Below are 22,895 nucleotides of genomic sequence, written 5' to 3' on the forward strand. Positions count from 1 at the left end.
CAGGTACTGTCTGTTGTGTTAACCCTTTTATAGTACTTTCCATGCTGTATTGAAATTTCTTTCTTGGCAGCAGGGCATCTCTTCTTACTGTGTTCCTAGTGCCTGGCATATTTTGTAGCACATAATGCTTGAATGAATTATCGAGCTTCCTTTCCCCCCTTTCCTCATTTGAACTGTGCAGTATTATTGGGACACTATCCTTATTTTAATATTTTGTACACTAAATGCTTGTTTAAAAAGATCTAATCTTGCTTTATTATGAATCAGCATGGGAGTGATGTGTCTTGGAGCTCACACTTTCCGCCTACCCATGATAGCTGTTTTTGTGACTCAGCGTTCCGTCTTCACTCTGCAGTACTGGAGCTGTGGTTTCTTCAAAATCCTGCTGTTCCCATCTGATTTGTGGTTTCTTGTTTTTGTTTGCCTGTCCTTCTTCATCTCTTCACCGTCTAACGTGAAAATGCCTTAGGGCTCAGGCCTAGGGTTTCTTCTTTTCTCTGCTATACTCATGCCGTCGGGGCTCTTCCAGGTCATGGCTTTAAATGAGTAGTGTTTCGATGTTGGTGACTCTCAGATTTATTTCTCCAATTTGGACCATTCTTCTGAACTCAGGGCTTGTATATCAACTGCCTGTTGACCATGTGAACTTGGATGTTTACTAAGCATCTCAGACATAAGGCTCCTCAAAGCACCAGCTCTTCCTGAAGCTTTCTCCACCTTAGTAAGTAGCAACTTCCTCTTTCCAGATGCTCAGGCTGAAAACTTGGAGGCCTCCTTACCTCCTTTTCCTCCTCTTGCCTTCCATATCCAGTTTATCAACAAATCCTGTTGGCTCTTCTTTGAACATATGGCCACATATGAACATATGACCACTTAATCACCACCTTGTCTGCAACCACATCTCGTCATAGCCTGGCCGACCTCCCTGCTTCTGCCCTTGTCCTCTGCACTCCATTCTCCATTAAGAAGCCTGAAGAATTCTTAAAAAATCCAAGTCTTATCTTGCCAGTCCTCTTCTTAGAACCTTCCAGTGGCTCTGCAGCTCAATCATAGTGACAGCTTTATGTCACCTGTCATGCTGCTGTTTGGTCCCTTCTGCTTTTTTTTTTTTTTTTTTTAAAGATTTTTATTTATTTATTTGACAGAGAGAGGCAGCGAGAGAGGGAACACAAGCAGGGGGAGTGGGAGAGAGAGAAGCAGGCTTCCCGCTGAGCAGGGAGCCTGATGCGGGGCTCGATCCCAGAATGCTGGGATCATGACCTGAGCCGAAGGTAGACGCTTAATGACTGAGCCACCCAGGCGGGCCCCCCCCCCCCCCCGTTCTGCTTTTCTGATCTGTCCCTTCTTACTTTCCACCTCACTTTTCTCCAGCTGTTTTGGACTCCTTGCTTTCCTCAGGCTTGCAGCGGCTTCCACGTCAGGGCCTTTGTGCTGGTTTGCCTGGAGTGTTCTTCCCAGGTATTTACATGGCTTATTCCCTCACTGCCTTCAGACCACAGCTCCAGGGACACCCTGTCAGTGAGGTTTCTCTTAGGAGCTTGCAACACTGTCTGCCTTCCTGCCTCGTTTTCCTGCTGAGGCACTTTCACCAACCGTCAAGCACACTTTATATTTTAATTGTTGTCTGTGTCCTGCCACTGAAATGTTAGCTTTATAAGAGCAATGATTATTTCTTCCTGTTCATTAGTAAATCAATTTCCTAGAAACTGGCATATCGTAGGTACTTGGTAAAAATATTTGTTCCATGAATGTGGGCAGCCTTATATTCCTGACTCAGTATTCCAGGGCATCTGTGCTTTATTTGCATGAAATAAAATGACAGCCACATGATGATTATTGTGGATGGCAGTTCAAAGTTCTAGTGCCGACATCCTGAACTATTGATGTAGATGAAATTTCTTTTCCCTCCAAACTAGTGCTTTTAGGAACTTCAGCTCCCTCTTTTTTTTTTTTTTCCCCTTCTTAGAAAGGTTCCCTGGTTTGTGTAATTTAAGAAATGTCATCAGTTATCATCCCCTTGGAAATTCACAACCTACATTAGCATATCAAAGGCCATGAGGACTTTTGAATTAAAGAAATCTTTAATTCAGAGTTTTCCATACTTAATTGATGATCGTATTGAAGATACCAGCAATTATAAAATGCATTCCAATTTCAGACATTTTATTTTTTTTTATTATTATTTTTTTTTATAATGAATTTTTATTATATTATGTTAGTCACCATACAGTACATCCCCGGTTTCCGATGTAAGGCTCGATGATTCATTAGTTGTGTATAACACCCAGTGCACCATGCAATACGTGCCCTCCTTACTACCCATCACCGGCCTATCCCATTCCCCCACCCCCCTCCCCTCTGTGGCCCTCGTTTGTTTCTCATAGTCCATAGTCTCTCATGTTTCATTCCCCCTTCTGATTACCCCCCCTTTCTTTATCCCTTTCTTCCCCTACTGATCATCCTAGTTCTTATGTTCCATAGATGAGAGAAATCATATGATAGTTGTCTTTCTCTGCTTGACTTATTTCACTTAGCATTATCTCCTCCAGTGCCGTCCATGTTGTAGCAAATGTTGAGAACTCGTTCTTTCTGATAGCTGAGTAATATTCCATTGTATATCTGGACCACAACTTCTTAATCCAGTCATCTGTTGAAGGGCATCTCGGCTCCTTCCACGATTTAGCTATTGTGGACATTGCTGCTATGAACATTGGTGTGCATATGGCCCTTCTCTTTACTACAACCAATTTCAGACATTTTAAATCATGAAAAAAAAAGTCTTCAAATTGATGAAATATACTGTAATGATATCCTGAGACACATATTTGGGAACTGAAATTTATTCTATCAAGGAGTTATAGATATACATGGACCTAAATATTAACAAAGGGTTAGTAACAGGCTAATTAAAATAATGCTACTTCTTGTTCTGATATTACATATGTCACTTTTTCAAACAGCTGATATGAATTCTTCAAAATCGGTGGGCAGCGATGCACCTTGTGTTGTAAAAGTGGTAAGAAAATATTTTAGCTGATTTCCTTTTTTGTTGAATGGGAATAGTATTTATTTTGTAAGACATCCTTTTTGATAACTAGAATTAATCATAAGTACTACATTTTTAACAATGTTTAATAAATGTTTAATAAGGCACAAAAGTATCTTTATAGTTTTAAATAATTTGAGTTCCAAAAAGTCCATTTTCTCTCTTTTAAATTAGAGGGATCCTGGTATTTGGGGGAAAAATGAATGAAAGTATGGAGGTGTACAAATGTAGAATAAAAATATTCAGCTCATTCTTTTAATTTCAGCTATATTTACAATAGATGAGATACTTTTTTATTTATATCCCACAAGACTACTATTTAAATGAAATTTTACTATAGTTTATCTTGCATTTACTTCTGAGCTTCCACTTGGTCAATTTTTTTCATTTTATTTCCAGTTTTCTTCCCTTCCCCATCTATTTTAATAAATTATTAATTTAATCGTGATCATGTTGAACTTTCTTTTTGCTAAACTAATGGTGAAATTAGTTTGTAATGAGTAAAGGTTGACAGCATCCCATCTGATACAAGCATACTTTGAATGGTCAGGTCCAAGTATGCACTGGTGCACTAAAAGGCATTTAACTACCATTTTTTGTTAAGAATATATATTTTGCATCTTTCTGCCTACAAAATTATATTTCTAACTCCTCTCTCAAAGTTCTTTACTCTATGAAGAACATACTTTTGTTAAATAATAGAAGAGGTAACAGGGTCTGTTTTTTGGGCAAATTACTCTCGTAAGTTCTCCACCACTCCTTTTTTCCTAAAGGCTACAGAAGTCAGAATTATCCTGAAGTTTTGTGTTTTGGTTTGTTTTATTTCACTTTCTTTACAATGAGGAATGTATTTGATTCTCGTGAATTAACTTTTTTGGACCTGAATTGTTTTAGTGATTGTTTATTACTTTTTTATTCAGGCATAATTTTTACGAGGAAATCCATAGATACTAAATAATTTGAGTACTTTTCACAAGTGCATATACCTGTACAGCTTCCACCTGTATCCAAATAGATAAGATTTCTCTCACCCTGGAAAGATTTCTTATATCCTTCTTTGGTCAGACCCCTATATCCTGCACCCTTCGAGGTAAACACTTATCCGAGTTTCTTTTTTTCTTTTTTAAAAAATTGTTTTTTTGTGTTGTGGACTATTCCTGTCCAGAACGTCATATAAATGGTATTACACAGTATATACTGTTTTGTTTCTGACTTCTTATGCCCTGCAAAATGTTTAATAGGCTCATTCATATTGTCGGTGTATCAATGACTCACTTAGTCTTACTGCTCAGAATATTATATAGACATAGTCTTTTTTTCCATTTCCCATTGATGGACCATTTTTGGCTATTATGAATAAAGCTTTTATAAAATTTTTGTACAAGGTTTTTATTTCTCTTGGATAAATACCTTGAAGGAAAATTCCTGATTTATAGGGAAGGTGTATATTTAGATTTATAAGAAAGTATCAGCCAGATTTCCAAAGTAGCTGTGCCATTTTACACCAACACCAGTGACGTGGGAGCGTCCTGGCTGCTCCATATCCTCTTGAATGTGTGGTCGTCAGGGGGGTTGGCTTGTTTCACAGCCACGGTGGTGGGTGTGTAGCAGTGTCTCGGAGTTCTACCCGATGGCTGATTTTGATTAGTTTTTCCAAGTAATTGTGCTTATTGGCCATTCAGGTATTTTCCGTGAAGTGGCTCCTCAGTTTTTGTTTGTTTGTTTTAAATAACTGGGTTGTTTTGCTTTTTATAATTGAGTAGTAAGAGAGTTGTTCTGTATGCAAGTCCTGTTCCAGATGTATGCGTTGTAAATATTTTCTCCCAGTTTGTATTTGCCTGTTTGTTTTTTGAATGCTTTTTCTGCATCTTTTGGGATGGGTCATAGGATTTTTCTCCTTTATTCTGCTAATGTGGCAGTAATAATTGATTGGTAATTTGAGTGTAGAACTTTTATTCTTAACATACGCTCCACTTAGTTATGATGTATTATGCATTATACGTAATGCTGGCATTGACTTGCCAGTATTTTGTTAAGGATTTTTTCCATCTTTGTTCGTGAGGGATATTGGTCTTTAATTTTTCTTCTAATATTTCTAAATGTTGAAAATGTCTAATCTCGTTCGGTTTTGGCGTCGGGGTTATTGATGCTCCGTCTCCTTGCGCTGCAGAACCTTGAATCACCTCCTTTTTACTCCTGGTGCCTCTGTGAGGAAAGAGGAGGCTGGCCTGGGGCTCATTGTGTTTGTTTCCTTTTTTTTTTTAAGATTTTATTTATTTATTTACTAGAGGGAGAGAGTGTGTGTGCAAGTGGGAGGTAGGGGCAGAGGGAGAGAATCTCAGGCAGACTCCCTGCTGAGTGCAGGGCCTGACTCTGGCCCTATCTCAGGATCCTGAGATAGTGACCTGAGCTGACACCAAGAGTCAGTCACTCAACTGACTGAGCCACCCACATGCCCTGATTTGTTTCCTGATTTTTAGAGGTCACAGTCTGTAATGCCTGTTCTAATGTCTAAAAGGAGTGATTCCATCTGTTTTGTCCAAGTTTTATATTTGTTTACAGCAGGGGGCTAATTGGGTCCCAGTTACTCCAGTCAGGCCAGTAAGTAAAGTTGATACCTTGATGGGCGTGTCCTGGCATTTTGCTTTTCTTTAAGCCCTTTCACTTTGGATTTTTCTCTCTTGGTGGACTAATATTTCTTTTGAAATATGTTTCTTATGAAATGTTTGTTGCTATGTCAGAGGAAGGAAAGTTCTTACTATTAAATTGGGTTGTTTGTATAGAAATGCAGAATGTTATCTGCATTTGTCTTTGATATGACAGATTAAAATTAAAATCGATGAGCAGGACTACTTTCTTCTTAGGATATTTAAAAAGTTTCCACTGTGGGGCGCCTGGGTGGCACAGCGGTTAAGCGTCTGCCTTCGGCTCAGGGCGTGATCCCGGCATTACGGGATCGAGCCCCACGTCAGGCTCCTCCACTATGAGCCTGCTTCCTCCTCTCCCACTCCCCCTGCTTGTGTTCCCTCTCTCGCTGGCTGTCTCTATCTCTGTCGAATAAATAAATAAAATCTTTAAAAAAAAAAAAATAAATAAAAAGTTTCCACTGTGAGAAGAGAGCAAGTCCACTTAGGACTTCTCATAACCTTGAGGTTCAGAAAATGTGGTTGGCCGTGACCACCTTACAGCGGGCTAACCTGCACTGCCCTACCCTGCACTACCCTACACCCGCCCCCCCCCCCCCCCACCGTGGGAAGGACAGCGCCAGGACCACACCTTACGAGGGGGCGGGGCTGTGCGTCACCATGTCTTTATTCTGGAGAGCCTGAAATTTCTTCCAGCTGTGCTGTAGTTCAAAATGAAGATGCTCTTCTTTTATTATGGGTCATTCTTTTTTTTTTTTTTTTAAAGATTTTATTTATTTATTTGACAGAGAGAGACAGCTAGAGAGAGAGGGAACACAAGCAGGGGGAGTGGGAGAGGAAGAAGCAGGCTCCTAGCTCAGAAGCCTGATGTGGGGCTCGATCCCAGAACGCTGGGATCACGCCCTGAGCCAAAGACAGACGCTTAAGGACTGCACTACCCAGGCGCCCCTATTATGGGTCATTCTAAGTATATTGGTTGTTATTTAATGTAACTTCACTTGTACTACCTGTTTTACTTACAGAGTTATGAAAAAATGGGTAGGAACAAGCATTTCCTAACTGCTTAATAAGGTAGTAAATTACTCTTTATTTCTAATTTTAAAGACTTTTGTTATGGAATCTTGTTTAGCGCTCTGCATCTCTCCTGTCTCCTAATTTAGTTCTGTTTCCATTGGTCTGTGTTACTCCTTCTCTTTGTAATTAGAACAATGATAAATATTCAGTTGATTTCTCTTTTGCATTTAATATCATAGTAACATTTTCAGTGTGGTGGTTTGTGATCCTGGAAGAATGCCATAAACAAGTCAGTGTTGCTACTTTCCCTTTCCTCTCTCAGGGAGAGCCCACTAGCTGCTACTGCTGATTCCTTCCCAGATCCTCGTCCTCTCTGAACTCCTTGAAACTCCAGTAGCATTCATTCTGTTTACATTTATTTTACCATTTCAGATGCTAATATCCTTCCCACACCACAGTCGCTTTTCGTTTTGTATGTGTTTTTCTCCTTAGCTGGATTTCAAGTTGTTTAATGATAAGAATCTTGTTGTAAACTTGTTTTCTTTATGACGTTTTTAATTGCCTGTTTTATTCTTCTGCAAACTTTGTAGCCATAATTTCCCACCACCTTTTGGTTTCTTGGGGCCACCCACTTTCATCTCTGGTCTCTGTCTTTTCAAGTGGCATCATTTGCCTTCACTGGTAAGTTGCCGTGCCATAGCTCTGCCCACTACTATTCTGTAAGTCTTTTGCTCTATGAGCTTTATAATATGAAAGATGGAAATCGTTCATCAAACGCAAACCTGTAAAATGAGTATCAGATCTTTCCAGTATGCAAATCAGCTGCTTATGAACATTTGCCATTTAAAACATTAGGGTCTATTAAAAATCTTGTTTTCAAAGAAGAAGTACTATTCTTTGGGGAAATGTCATAAGTAATTATTGAAAAAAAAGCAAGATACAAAATTATGTGTAGTATGGAGGTAATTTTATAAAATAGCCATGTATGTGAAGAAAATATGTCAAAATGTTTCCAAATTTTCTAAAATAAGCACGTATTTTATCTTTGGAGAAAAATCACCCTAGCAAATGTTATTTAAGAAATAATCGAAGGCTGGGGTGCCCGGGTAGCTCTGTCGGTTAGGCGTCTGCTTTCGGCTTGGATCATGATCTTGGGGTCCTGGGATCGAGCCCGCATCGGGCTCCCTGCTCAGCTAGGAGTCTGCTGCTGCCTCTCCGTCTGTGTGCGCACACACACCCTCTCTCTCTCTCACTCTCTTTCTCTCAAATAAGTAAATAAATCTTAAAAAAATAATCGAAGGCAAGTTGATTTTTAATGTGAAATCAGACTTAATAATGCAATGGCGTATCAAAGCAAACGGTGGTTCTCCACTCTGGTTGTGAGGTATAATCTGAATCTCTGAGTGCAGAGCCTGGTTATTGGTATTTTTAGTAAAGCTCCCCGGGGGAGTTTTTTGTGCCTCAAGGTTGAGAACCACTGGTGGAGTGCGGTGCACAGAGCACCTTAATTATTTTCAGTGGAATCATGCATGCTCATGTTTACCTTTGGGGATTCTTTCATTCAGTAAGGGGCCAGGTACCCTGTGGTTCTGGTAGGGCTTCCACCTCAGTGTGGAAGATTTGTCAAAAAATGTGGTTGCGGCTAATACGCATCCCTGCTCCATGAAAGAGCTTCGGATAGTTAACCCAGACAGGCATACTCAAGATAGATGTTTAGGTACATACTAAATATATTCTCTCTCCTACCAAATGACCGTTCTGGTTTTGTTTAGGGCCTTATTTCTTATTGACTTAGGGGAGCAGCTTTGGAGTCGTGGTACTGGGGTCACCAGAGATGGTAAACTTGTGTTCTCTGCCTTTAGATAACTGGGACACCCTATCTGTATTTTATCTCAGGAAAGGTGATGTGCAGCGAGAAATGGGAAATTGGTAATTAAGTTGGCTAATGCAAGGAGAAAAAAATACTCTTTTGTGTTTTCTGGTTAATAGCCTTGATAACGAATTAGTTTTCGTTACACTCCCCCTTTGCAGTCATGCCAGTGAGCTCAGAGCAGAACTGAGGGGGAGGGTGGACTTTTGGGTCTTGTAGCCTAACAGTTTGTTATATTGTGGTCACTTTACAGTGTGAACGACATAAAGTCTGTGTTTCGAAGTTGCCTGGCAAGAAGTTTGCAGACTGATGTTTAATTTCTCTCACTGACTTTATGAGAAGTGACCTGAATTTTCAATTCACATATCATAATTTTTTGGTAGGAAGGGGAAACTTTATACAGCTTCATTTTTAAATGGCAGCCAGTTGCTTTTAGAGGGTGCCATTGAAATATATCACATTTTAATTTTTTTTCTGTTGTCATCTTCATTTTGACACTTAGAAGTCTTAAAGAAACGTTTAGTGATATTCTAGTTAAAATGTCAGTCCCAATTTCTTTTCTAAATCTTGGCTATTATAGAGTTGGCAAAGTATTTTAGATTTGAAATATGTTAATAAAATTTTAGTTATGAGTTAAGGTATTTTCTTCCACAGAAATAGCGAGCTTTGGCCAGAGTGCAGTGCCAAGGAAGTAGCTCCTTTATTTTGTTATAATGGAACCTTATTGGATTAGAAAAAAGTATGAAATGAGCTCAAAGAGCCTTCATTGTAGTGGGGGTTTTCATTATAATAGTCTGATTTATATAGGTTGATTCTTATTATTATAAGTTTAATAAATTATTGCCCGAAGGGAAGCTTGAAAATTAAAGTTGATATGACATAGGTTGAAATGGAATGAATCAGAATTTTATACCAATGGTAATAAGCCAGGATTTGTCTTAGGAAAACCCCTTTCAAACCTGAATTATATTAATAAGCTATTCTAAAAGTTAGCCTTTGGAGAGTAACTTCGCCAGAATGTCTTCTCTTGAATTTCCACTACTTTCTTCATTTCTTCTGCTGAGACTGCTACTCCTGCTGGAGGCGTGGCCGCGGGCTCTGGACACGTGCAGGTGTCTGTCCAGAGAGCACTGATGCCAAGAGACGAGCCACAGGTTATGGTGAACCTTGAGGTACTGAGTCCAAAAATTAGCGATTTGGACTGATACCTGATATGTTGGTTAGTTTCTACTTCTTAAGAGGTGATGAGATGCCAAGCCCTGTGTACCATTCTGTTCCAAGGCTGGGCTGACAAGCATACTTACCTGGAACAAGGCAAGTTTATTTTCAGGTTCTGATCCACGTGTTGGTTATATATGTTGCCTGTTTGCTGTTGAGTGCTCATTCTTAACTAGGTGCTGCCTGACTCTTTGCAGATTGGCCCCACTAGTCTTCTATAGGTGCTTTAACTGGGGATTCCTGAAGCTAGTGGGCCTCATTGTCATTTCTTCTAATGCTCTGCTGACCTTGGAACTCCAGCTACACAGATGTTCTGTCCAAAATAACTTTCTTCCCATATTTCCTAAAGGAAAAGCAACCCTAAAATTAGTTTGGAAATGTTAGCTTCCTTGTTTGACGTTTTCACTGCTTTTCAGAATTTGTCTTAGGTTCTCGATAAACAAGATAATACCAACAGAAATGATCAAACATGACATGTTAACCACTTTCGATTCAGACACAATTTGCTATTTAAAAAGACAAAATTGTAAGATCTTTTTTACCCTTCCATGTCTATTTAACAAGGCAAAACTCCCAACAGGCTGATATGTCTTGTTTGTCCATGCCTTTTTGTGCATGTATACCTTTTACAAATCATTTTAACTGTTCCTATCCCTTAAAATGTAAAATGAATGTAGTTCAGTGAAGTTGGTGGAAAACAATTATTACTAAGACCTGGTTTCCTCTTGACTTTGAATTATCACGTGGGAAGTAAATTTTGGGGCTCCTTAGTTTGTAAAAGGCGGGAATCTATCAGCAAGGAAGGGATGCCACTAAGTGGACAGTGCTTACTCTCTCTGGAGGTCTAGAAGATTCCCTTTGTGACAAGTCCTGATCAACTAGATGCATCTGTACTGATAAACAGGGAGAAGAGTTGGATTTCGCCACTGATTGGTTAAGTCAGGTATTGGAATTTTGTTAGATCTCAGAAACATCTGGTAGCCCCTTGGTGAAACAGTTCACGTGATTGCCAATCATTACTTAAGAGAAAGCTTAACAAAGACGAAAATGAGTTTAAATATTTTTTTTAAACTCCTGCGAAGACAGAGCTGTATATCTGATGTTGAACTTTTTATCACTGCAGAAGCAGACCTTGAGAAAAATATAAGATTCATGGACTCTTCTGAGAATATCTAAATCATTTCAAAAGAGTGTGTGCCTTAAACATAGTTACAAACTTAAGTATCACAATTACATTGGAAAGAAACACTGATGTTAGTGCTTTTTGAAGTTTCATTGAAAATGACTCCATAATGTTAACGACTGCTAGCGCCAATTACCTCTTATGTTTTAAGGAGCCCAGTGACAACGGACCTCTCTTTACTGAACTGAAGTTCTACCAGCGAGCTGCCAAACCAGAGCAAAGTAAGGAATACAGCACACATACGTACACTCTTGAAGTGATTGCTGCTTGCTGTGTGAAGTCAAGACTAGACCACTGGATCGATGTTACGATGCTTTGTTATTTTTATTTTTTACTTAATAAGTAAATTTCATTTTAATGTGATTTGTATGAAAGAATTCTGATCTCTTACTGGGCTTGATATGATAAGATTTCACCTATATTGATATATAGAATAAAGTTAGTAGAGGATATAGGATTTAGGAAATACCGTCAAAAATTGAGAAGTAATGCTAATTCATGCGTAGGACTCCCAATCTTTTTGAGAATTTTTTCTGAACTCTGGAGAACGTAACCTGGGCGGAGGGGGGATGCTGTAATTGATGAATTAGAACAGACTGCAGGGAAGAGAGCAGAACCTCTTCAAGCTCCCCCAGCCCTCGAGCTTTATTTCCTGGTTGACGACCTTTAGAAATGAGGTAAACAACTTCCAGATTGGGTAAAAAGTAAGTCTTTCTGGAGAAGTGAGTAACCATTTACATCATTAAAGATAGTAACGGCAACTGGCATACTGTGACTGGATTGATGCCTTTCTCAGATTTTTCATTTTAAAGATAATGTTTAGAGCAGGATAAAATTTTGCGTGTTCATAAAAATGCCTTGATTGCAAGGTACTTGTTATTTGTTATTATCATGTATTGTTCACTTTTTTATGAAAAAACATGAAATCTTATTGCATGTATAAGTTCATTCTACTCTTAATTATTTAAAAATTATGTAAAACAAAAGTGAAATCACAGGCCTGTGTTTTTAACTTGTAGTTCAGAAGTGGATTCGTACCCATAAACTGAAGTACCTGGGTGTTCCTAAGTATTGGGGGTCGGGCCTACATGATAAAAATGGAAAGAGGTAAAAATTTGCATGTTTTGTGTTTCTTCTGCCTGTTTTGACGTCTGTTTACTGTCCACTGTTTACTGAGCACCTGCAGCTCTGCCGGGCCTCCATCAGGGGTGCGGGGCGTGCACTTGACAGAGATGGACAGGACATTATCCCTAGTCTGGAGCACTAGCAACCGACTAGAGCCCAGCTGACGAGTAGGAACAAAGCAAATGCACCCTGCATTTTTTCCCCTTACTAATGAGCAAGCAAGCAAACAAAAAACTCCGTGTTGTTTATGGGAAAGGGAGCCCTTCAGGCTTCCGTTTGGTGTTCCATATTAGGTACGTGATCTGCCCGCAGCAGCGTCCTCCTCTTTATGACGTTTTAGTCTAGTTGGTGAGAAAAAACAAACACATATGAGACAGTTATAACTACTAAGTGCTACTAAACTGTGTGACTGATTTGTTCGTGTCTTAGGAGTTCTGCGGTTGGAGAGAGAACCTTGTTGGCACCGCTGAGTTGGAGAAAACCTCCCATACTTTGGTGCATGATTGACATTTTAAAAATATTTGGATGAATGAATGGGACTTCCTGGAGTAAGGCTGGTGGCTGTCTGAGGAGTAGATTTAGTTCAGCCCTGGGGGTATATTGGTTAGGGTGCTTTCAGCTGGAAGTAAAGGAAAACTTTGACTCCGCTCTCTGAAGTGGGCCCAGGTTCCTTTATCTTGCCCTTTTGCCCTTCTCTCCTTGGCTTTGTGCTGTGTTAATTCTCCATCGTGTGGCCTCAAGGTGGCTGCCCTGCGTCTACGTATCACATGCAGACACAGCAGCCCACAGCAGTAGAAGGTATTGCTTGTTGTGTGTTTCACTTTCCTGGAAAAGGAACCTCCCTTCCTCTCATGTTTCTTGGTCAGGGTTTCATTAGTGCTCATTCTTTTTTTTTTTTTTTTTTTTTTTTTTTAAGATTTTTTTTATTTATTTATTCGACAGGGATAGAGACAGCCAGCGAGAGAGGGAACACAAGCAGGGGGAGTGGGAGAGGAAGAAGCAGGCTCATAGCGGAGGAGCCTGATGTGGGGCTCGATCCCACAACGCCGGGATCATGCCCTGAGCCGAAGGCAGACGCTTAACCGCTGTGCCACCCAGGCGCCCCATATCAGTGCTCATTCTTAAACCAGTCAGTGGCAAGGGCTGAGTGATCACAGTGATTAGCGTGGCGAAGCACGTGGCCATGTGGAAGCGGATGGAATGCTTGAGCCCAGTTGGTGCTCTGTTGGAAAGAATGGAGAAGAGAGGTAGTTGTTGGGTGGGCAGCCAGTGCTGTTTTTTGCTTGGAAGTTCTTATCCTGGGATCTGTGTATCTCTTAGGGAAAATGGCGAACTTCCTGAAATGATAGCGTTTTTTGTTACATATGGTTTTGCTGGGACAAGTCTCGATAGTTTTATGAAAATTTCTGGAGAAGCAATATCGAGCAAGGAATAATAGAACCAGACTGTTTGGTTTCAGATCTGTGTTTTGCTCCTTAAAATGTATGTGACTGGGTAAGTTACTCCTTCTGGCCTCGATTTCCTCATCTGTGAAATTGAAGAACAGCTACCCACTTAATAAGGGGGATGAAACACAAAGCTGTTAGAATATATGTAAAATATTGTGCTAGCTTTTACTCTCAAAGGGGTCTTAATCCCTTAAATGTTCACGACTACTGATTAAGAAATCCACTGGAACAGGATAGCGTCTCAGGCGGGAGAGTATCGAGAATGCAGGGGCAGGGTAGGTCTCCTGCCTGCTGTGTGGCACTTGGCATCGCTCTTTCTCAAGGAACAGGGTGTGTGTGTGGAAGGGAGAAGGAGCCTGAGGCTAGTCATGAAGACCGGGGTGGGAAGGGAAGAGCATTGTGGAAGCATGGAAATCTTCACCCCCTTCTTCTGTAAGGATGCTTCTACCACTGAGTAGTAAAATGAAAGTTATTTCTAAGTAACTCCTTCAAGGGAGAACCATCAATTGCACTTTCCTGGAGACTTGAATAAAGTGACGCGAATGATGGAAAATCAGTTGATGTGTATAATGTAAAACAGGCGATTTGGGGATTATTTACAGTCGTGGTGGAGTGGTCTGTGAATAAAAACAAAGATGTACTCAGTGTGATGTATTAATAGATCTCGTGTTGAATTAAGCAATTGTGTTTTAGCCCTCTTTTAGACTCTTAGCAGAGGTTGTATTTTTGTAACCCCTGTATTATTTTATACTAATTACATCATGTACTGTAAAAACAAATGTGTGTGTGTGTCTTGTTCTCATCCCTCAACCTTTCAAAACCTGTTGTGCAGGGGCGCCTGGGTGGCACAGCGGTTAAGCGTCTGCCTTCGGCTCAGGGCGTGATCCCAGCGTTATGTGATCAAGCCCCACATCAGGCTCCTCTGCTATGAGCCTGCTTCTTCTTCTCCCACTCCCCCTGCTTGTGTTCCCTCTCTCGCTGGCTGTCTCTATCTCTGTCGAATAAATAAATAAAATCTTTAAAAAAAAAAAACCTGTTGTACAAAGGAAATCAGGAAGTTAGAATTATTGTTCCTTCTTTATGATGATAGAGATCTTAGTGTACTGGAAAATCTTATATGAATGAATACATTTTGTCTGACTAACTGCATGACTTTGGACAAATCACTTCCACCTCTGTAGACCTTAATTAATTGATTCATTAAAAGATGTTTAGACAAGATGATCTCTCAATCTCTTCCACTTCAAAAATGGATAGAATCCTGTTCTGTTTTTTTAATTTGGCATGTTGTCTTTTAATGTTAGCTTTCCTTCCCTGTTGAACGTGTCATATGGTATGTGTTGTAGGCTTCTCAGAAAAAAATAAGGGGATTTTTGTGTACCACCGATGTTTACTTATTTGGATATATTTAGTGTAGAGGTGAAAAAGCATGGCGCCACCACTTCCTGTGGGACAAATGATCAGTCATCAGTTTTCTTCTGCTGTAAAATGGGACGAATAGGAGCCCCTAGCTTGCGAGGGTGATGCGAGGTTGATCCACATGAGTGCCTCTGAAGTCCTCAGAATAGTGCCTTGTTCAGACCAAGGCTTCAGTACGTGCTCGCTGTTGTTATGACGTTCGTCACTAGTCTTATTGTGAGTGTGATCTTGGTTTTTACTGATTTATGGAGCGATTTAACCAGATGAGTCAGAATCTGGAAGACTTGATAAAAGTGATCCTCAGAGCGCACAGTGAACTGTGTTACTGGAGTGAGGTGGTGCTTTTTGGGCACACACAGAAATGTCACTTACGGTTGTCACATGTTGGGATTTGATGCCAGAAAAGACCTCTGCATGCATGAGGCCCCACGCTCTCATTCGATACCTGTGGGAATCGGGGCTCAAAGAAGTAATGTGACTCGGCCAAGGTGACAGTGGGTTTGTGGCAAAACTAAAAATCTGCAGTTTCCCCAGGATATTTGTTCTTCCCTAGCTTTTGTGCTTTGAGTATTTAATATACAGCCCTTTTATACCATTTAAACAATTTTATTGAATTTAGCTATTGTTACAGCATCTCTTGATAGTCTCGATTTTAATAAAATGTTAATACTGCTAAAATGTGCCCTAAAAGTAGAAAAAAACAGTCACAGACAACAGGCTAATATCCAGAAACATAAATTAACTTCAGTGTGAGGAAAACCTGTGATACTGGTTTTACACGGATTGTCTTGTCTTTCCTGGGAATGAGTCTGCCGGTGTCTGTCTGTGGGCCTGTTACCTTACGTTGACGAGAGCTCAGGAGACTACCTGGCTGCCACCAGGAGGGGGCCTTCAGGGCAGCACAGGGAAGCACTCCCAACTCTTTTGAGATTTCTAGTTGGAAGAAGGGGTTTCAGAGGTTTGTCTTTCTTTCCTTTCTTCTTTCTTCCCTTTTTGTTCTGCTTTCTCACTAAACATGGCCTTGAAAAAATTACTGTGAAGGGAGAGTAGTCACTGCAAAGTAGGTTTTCCGGAGTTCTGTTTTGTTCATTGACTTTTCTTGTTTGTCTTTAGTTACAGGTTTATGATAATGGATCGCTTTGGGAGTGACCTTCAGAAAATATATGAAGCAAATGCCAGAAGGTTTTCTCGGAAAACTGTCTTGCAGCTAAGCTTGAGAATTGTATGTGAGCTTCGTTCCTCTTGTTTTAATCCAGTAAAGGCGAGTTGTGTTGAAGCTCGGTCCTCTGCTGGTTGGTGTTAGGTACTGCATTAATTTATTCTATATGATGCTTTCATAGCTGGATATTCTGGAATATATTCACGAGCATGAGTATGTACACGGAGATATCAAGGCCTCAAATCTTCTTTTGAGCTACAAGAATCCTGACCAGGTAGCTTTATTAACTTTAATTTCTACTACTTAAAAGCTGTTGTTTGAAAACAAATATGGTTGCTTTGAACTTTTGAACCTATGAAGAAGTTTTACTTTTTGGAGTAGATATGATAATAATAATATTTCTTCTTGACACTTTTATCTTGTTAACATTCTACATTTTTGATGCAAAGAATTGTTGGCACTTTATCAAGTTGGCTATTTTGCCCTAAATAATATTCAGAAGAAGTGCTTGTGATACAAAATGAATTTCAAATAGCTATTTGGGGGTGGAAGCTTAAAATTATATAGTGCACCGATGAATTATGTTTGCCTGTCTGCTTTGTCATTTTTTTATTTCCTTTGTTCAAGAAATCCATCAAATGTAAGTGTTCTGTTACTTGGAAAATTTGGTCTTTAACATGTTGATTATTCAAATCAACTGGTTTACAGAAATATCTTAGCTGTCTAAATTTGTATACCCTTAGTGTTTAGAATTCAAATGTGCATTTTTTTTAGTTCATTACATTCACTTTGTAATTTTTACTCTTTAAGGAAAAGAGAAAAGCTAACGTTATTATACCTTTATTTGGATCAGTTTAGTTGGAGTAGAGGGGTTTATGCAATTTTCTGGAAGCTGTTCCACAGTTTCGGTTAAAGTAAGGTTTGGTTGGCACTCCTGGTCAGGCCACCACATGGGATATGTCCCATGTGTGTTCTCGTGCCTTACTGATGGTGTGTGAGAAAGGACTATCTAAATATTTTAAGTGTGTTTATGTTGACACTCCATTTTTTTTTTTTCTCAAACCAGTTTTTAACTTTTTTTTGCTTAGTTTTCCCTTTTTCCTTCGCCTTCCCTTTATTTTCTACCATCTCAGGTATTGCCCCATCCCCGTCTCTGTCACGGTGGTGGTCACGGATCTCCAAGTACAACAGAGGAAAATCGCTATACTGTAGCGTGCTCGTGGGGCAATCTTACAGGCACTCACAGCATTCCCAGACGTCTTGTGTTCGATGTTTTTAAAAAGGTTAAAAGCAAGCAAACAAACAAACAGAACATAGTTGAGAACCTGAACCATAAGGATTCCATTAATTGAAGTGAACTGGACTTGTACAATGTATTAAATAAAAATACAGTTTAGTTCAGTTTGCAGTTAGCTAAAATATGCTGCCTTTTGTTTATAGGAAAATATTTTTGCAGCTCTGTTATCCTTCCGGCATATGCTTTGGATGGGATTATTTTTCTAGTGTTAGATGTGTGTGCTAGATCCATCCCCATATTTTTACTTCAGTTTCCTCTTGTGATCACATGCATACATTTGTGAGACAGTTACCCAGAATTAGAGATGTGATATGTGGCTATGGAATAGAAGAAAGCCAAATTTACTGGCTTTGTATGCTCATCAGACCCACATGTACATGCCCACGGATATATGCTTTGTAATAGTAAGATTTAGTTTTAATTATGAAATTTGACTTTAATATATAACATTAAATGGAGATAAGAGCCTTATCTGAAGTTTCTTCAGATCGTTACTGTTAACCTGAAATATTTTTATGAAATGAGTTGATGAATTGATTATTTCATAAGTGGAAGAGCAGAGGAATAGAAAATAATTAAAGTATCATGTGTCATCTAAGTCGCTAGTCTCATACTTGGTGTGGGGCACTTGTAGTGCAACAAGTATTGATGGGTTTCCTCTGTGCTCAGTTCTGTTTTGGACTCTGCAAGAGCAAGTATAAGATTTGTAGTCTTTGCTCAAGTTGAGGAGACAGGATTAATTACAAGTGTAACAGGCTTACCTAAAAAAGTACATAGAGTCAGGTCACATTATCTGGACCATAGTGACATGGGCCTTCAACATTTTGCTTGAAGTAAAAGGTCGTTCAGAATTGGGGTGCCTGGGTGGCAAAGTCGGTTAAGTGTCTGACTCTTGGTTTTGGCTCAGGTTGTAATCTCAGGGGCCTGCGATCAAGCCCTGCATTGGGCTCTGCACTCAGCACAGAGTCTGCTTAAGACACTCTCCCTCTGCCCCTCCCTGCCTGCACACACTCTCCCTCTCTCAAAATAAAGAAATAAATCTTAAAAAAAAAAAAGTCTTTCAGGATTAAGTTTTGCTGTTGTTAGCATATTGGATCTCACTTGTTTGGGGTACAGTGGTGTGGCCTTGCAGACGAATTCACCCTCAAATGACAGTGTTTTGTCTCTGAGCCATAAAGGAGTATATGTGCAATCATTTTGGCTTTGATTTTTCTTGGTGCTTGGATATTTATAGGTGTACTTGGTAGATTACGGCCTTGCTTACCGGTATTGCCCAGAAGGAATTCATAAAGAATACAAAGAAGACCCCAAAAGATGTCACGATGGCACTATTGAATTCACCAGCATTGATGCGCACAATGGTGTTGGTATGTCAACGGCGCCTGACCGAGAAATACACTGCTAGTATTTCAGTTGAATTCCTACATGGTTCTTAATTTCATACAGATAAACAAGCAGATAAATAAGAATTGCAGAGGCAAGGTAGGGTGGGGAGAGGGTTGGGGAAGGAGGTTAGACTCCTACAGTCGTGTAACGGGGCCACCAGGATCTTTTCCCCGGTGGTCTTCTCTGTCCGTCAAAGACACTACGGTTATAGCAGGGAAGGTGGTTCGGTCAGCTCACTGAGGATTTCTTTTTAGTTCTCTTTAGCTTAGTCAAATGTGGGGTGTTTTATCCCCCCTAAAAATCTGTAAGTTTCTTATGCAGCCACGAGTTTGTAGCAGGCAAACTAACTTCATCACCCCTGAAGTCAGCCTGTTCCTTTAGCAGGCATTTTGCTTTTCTGTGCCCAGCACTGTGGAGGAGCCAAGACCCCCCAGTTCTCTGGGCCTCACCATAGTTTATAGCATTTTAGTGTCTTCAGGCTTTCCAAGGACAGTATTAAATGTGTCTCTGTTGTATAATTTATTTCCTAGACCAGTAGTCTCAGTTTGAAACTCTAGAGTTTGCCAGTTTGGGTTTTAAAGTAAGTTGTTAGTTGGATGTAAATTATTTCTTTCATATTTCCCAATATTTATTCAATACTTTTATTAAATGCAGTGATAAGTTTTGATGAAAAATAAACCGTAAGATTGACTGTTTTACCTTATTGGTTTGTGTATATTTGAAACTATACCTCAAAGTGATTTTGGTGCTTAACCTGCTTCCTTTGTATTCATAGCCCCGTCAAGACGTGGTGATTTGGAAATCCTTGGTTATTGCATGATCCAGTGGCTTAGTGGCCATCTTCCTTGGGAGGATAATTTGAAAGATCCCAACTATGTTAAAGATTCCAAAATTAGGTAAAGGAAAACTTATAATAAATTATTTTGGGCAAAATCATGTTAAGGTACATGTATTTAAGTCAGAATTTCTTGACAGAGACTATAGTTTTAACTGCTACTAAGGTAGAAATAAGAAAGTACTTGCTAAATAGGAAGAGTCCTTGGTCTTCTGTTCAATTTGTTTTAGAAGAAAGTCTGTAAGGGTATTTAGGATGTAGCACAGTGCTGCTTATTGTGCTATTTACTGTTATTAAATATTAATAAATTTCCATGGCATAAAGCTTCAAACAATGACTCATTCTTTAATTTTTAACAGATATAGAGAAAATATTGCAGATTTGATGGACAAATGTTTTCCTGAGAGAAGCAAGCCAGGTAGGAAAAGACTTCTTAAATGTTCATAGGGTTTCATTTTCTGGGAAGAAAGACTGAGTGTCATGACATCTACGGCATATCCCGTAATGTAAAAGCTTAGGTATTTTCAAGTGTGGTCATTGTAGTGGGGCCTGTTCTCATCACGACAGCAGTTCCCTTTCCAAAGGTGGGCTAAAGGGGTACTTGAGCTTCCTTAAATTATTATTTAGCTTTCAGGAGAGGAACCAAATTTCATTCATTAATTCAACAATTTTTTTATTGAGGCTTGATTGTGTGCCGGAGACCGTTCTAGGCACTAGGGATACACCAGTGAACAAAATAAAGCAAAATTCCTGTCTTTATGAAGCTCGTGCTCTAGTTGGGAGAGATAGACAGTAAACACATAAGGGAATGTTACAGTGTATTACTATGGATAAAAAAGAAAGCAGGGAACAGAATTAGTGAGTGTGGGGATGAAGTAGGGAATAGAGTGGGAGGGAGTTGGAATTTCAAATAGGGTGGCCAGGATGGCCTTACTGAGGAGGTGATGTTTGAGCAGTCAGCTAGGGAGCGAGCTGTGTGAAAGTCTGGAGAACAGTGTTGTGGGCAGAAGCAGTGTAAGTGCCTGGTGTACTTGTGGAGTGTGTTCTTTCAGGCCATCCATCATAAGTGCTTTGGCTTTTACTCTGAGCAGGAGTGTAAGGTTTGGAGTAGAAGAGTGACATCAACGTCTACCTTTAAGGGAGACCTCGAGCTCCTGTTTTGAGCATAGACTGCCAAGGGAGAAAGGCAGGTCTGAGCGGGAGCAGGCTAGGAGGCTACCACAGTAATCCAGGCAAGGGGATAGTGAGAACTGCTCACTTTGCATATATTTCGATGTCTTTTCAAGCCATTGCTCGTTTGTCTCCTTTTCAGGGAAGTCCACCCTGACCTTGTGCTATTTGAAACTGCAGTCTTACCAACCACACAAGAAATGGAACGTTACAGGCTTCTCAGAATCCCCCTTGTGCCTCCTACCAATCACGAGCCTCTCCTGCTGGCCTGATAAATAACTAGCCTAACTTCCAACCCCAAAGATTTGTCTTTGAGCTCCTTACAAATGGAATCATGGAGTGAACAACATAGATAAAAATCCCTGCCCTCGTGACATTAACTTCTAGCTCTGTTAAGAGTCCTGTTTCTTTTACTCAGTATTGTATCTGTGAAATTCATTCCCATTATTACATGGGTTTTTTTTTTTTTAGTGTTTCTATTTATTTATTTTTTAACTTTATTGACAAATATAATTGTATACATTTAAAGTGTACAGTGTGGTGATTTGACATACATTTTTATCTTGGAATGATTAACAAGATCAAGATAATTAACACTTCTCTTACCTCACAGTTAACTCTGTGTGTGTGTGTGTATGTGTGTGTGTGGTGAGAAAGCTCAGGATCTCCTCTCAGCCACTTTCCAGTCTGTAGTACCAAATTATTCACTATAGTCCCCGTGCTGTGCGTTAGATCCTCATGGGACCTCGTTGTTCCACGCTTAACAGTGATGTGTTCTCATTTCTGATAGTATTCTGTTGTATTTAAATCCTATTACATGTTATCTGTTCTGTGTTGGCAATCATAGATCACCAGTTACAAATACAGATGTCCACCTATAACTGATTATTGTGCCTTATATGAGGAGGGGCCAGATTTCTTCCCCACCCCCATATTTATAAACAGTTGAGCCAGTTTTTTAGCTTTTCTTGAAACAAACCAACCAACTTCTCTTTCCGTACGGTGCTACATTTGTCTTAAATCAAGTGTGGATCTGTGGATCTGTTTCTGGACTCCTTTCTTTTTATTATGCTTTTTGTCTGTTCTTGGGCCGCAGTGTCGTAATGACTCTAGCTTTATCTTGAGTCTTGACATCTGGTAGTGTAAGTTCTCCAACACTGTTGTTCTTTAAACCTGTCTTTGCTGTTTTGCAATTCTTGACCCTCTTTGTATCTGTGTGCGTTTTAGAGCCACCTTGACAGTTCCACACATCCCCTCCCTTTCCAGTTTGCTGGAATTTTGAGTGGAATTGCATTGACTCTAGATCGACTGACAGCCTTATACTATTGAGTCTTCCGGTTCACTAATATGGTATATTCTCTACTGCATTTCTTTCACTGTGTTTTATAATTTTGTCCAGAGAAAATCTTGCCCGTCTTCATTGTATTTGTTGCTAAGTATTGGATGGTTTTTTGATGCCATTGTAAATGATCTATTATTTTATTTTAAGATTTTATTTTATTTAGAGAGAGAGCGTGTGTGTGTGTGTGTGTGTGTGTGTGTGTGTGTGTGGAAGGTGGGGCAGAGGGAGAGGGGAAGCAAACTCCCTGCTGAGCGTGGAGTCCGCTATGGGGCTAGATCTCATGACTCCAAGATCATGACCCCAGCTGAACCAAGAGTCGGAAGCTTAACTGACTGAGCCACTCAGGAGCCCCAATGATCTATTTTTTTTTTTATTTTATTTTTCAGTTGCTTGTTGCTAGTACCTAGAAAACGATTTTTTAATATTTACCTTGTATCCTGTGACCCTGGTAAATTTACCTATTAGTCCCACTAGTTTTTTATAGATTCCTTAGGATTTTCTGCATACACTGCCGTGTTTATGAATAAGCCACTCCACTCTTTATGCCTTCTGTTTCTTTTCTTGCCTTACTGTACCGACTAAAAACATATATGACTATTACACTGAACAGAGTGGTGAACGTGGACATGCTTGATATTTTCCCCTCTCAGAAGGAAAGTTTTCCGTATGAGACCATATCAGGAGATGTTTGCTTTAGGTTTTCCATAGATCCCATTTATCAGATTCAGAAAGTTGAAG

The 22,895-nt window shown here is 39.7% G+C and overlaps 1 protein-coding gene across 2 annotated transcripts in view; it reads left to right on the plus strand.

Moving 5' to 3' along the window:
- Positions 1-22,895, plus strand: part of VRK1 (VRK serine/threonine kinase 1) — a 77,125-nt gene that overhangs the window by 36,169 nt on the left and 18,061 nt on the right. The window contains exons 3-11 of one of the 2 annotated variants that reach the window (XM_087856214.1): positions 2,961-3,016; positions 11,128-11,197; positions 11,996-12,083; positions 16,082-16,190; positions 16,309-16,401; positions 18,659-18,791; positions 19,586-19,706; positions 20,005-20,063; positions 20,958-21,210. In XM_087856214.1, the coding sequence (XP_087712340.1) occupies positions 2,961-3,016; positions 11,128-11,197; positions 11,996-12,083; positions 16,082-16,190; positions 16,309-16,401; positions 18,659-18,791; positions 19,586-19,706; positions 20,005-20,063; positions 20,958-21,094 (866 nt within the window). In that variant the 3' untranslated portion in view covers positions 21,095-21,210. Of the gene's footprint in view, positions 1-2,960; positions 3,017-11,127; positions 11,198-11,995; positions 12,084-16,081; positions 16,191-16,308; positions 16,402-18,658; positions 18,792-19,585; positions 19,707-20,004; positions 20,064-20,957; positions 21,211-22,895 lie in introns of those variants that run through there. The other variant, XM_045815773.2, reaches the window with a different exon arrangement.

The sequence above is a fragment of the Ursus americanus genome, chromosome 26, assembly GCF_024610735.1.
Source record: "Ursus americanus isolate L20-20 chromosome 26, mUrsAme1.1.p, whole genome shotgun sequence".
Lineage (NCBI taxonomy): Eukaryota > Metazoa > Chordata > Mammalia > Carnivora > Ursidae > Ursus > Ursus americanus.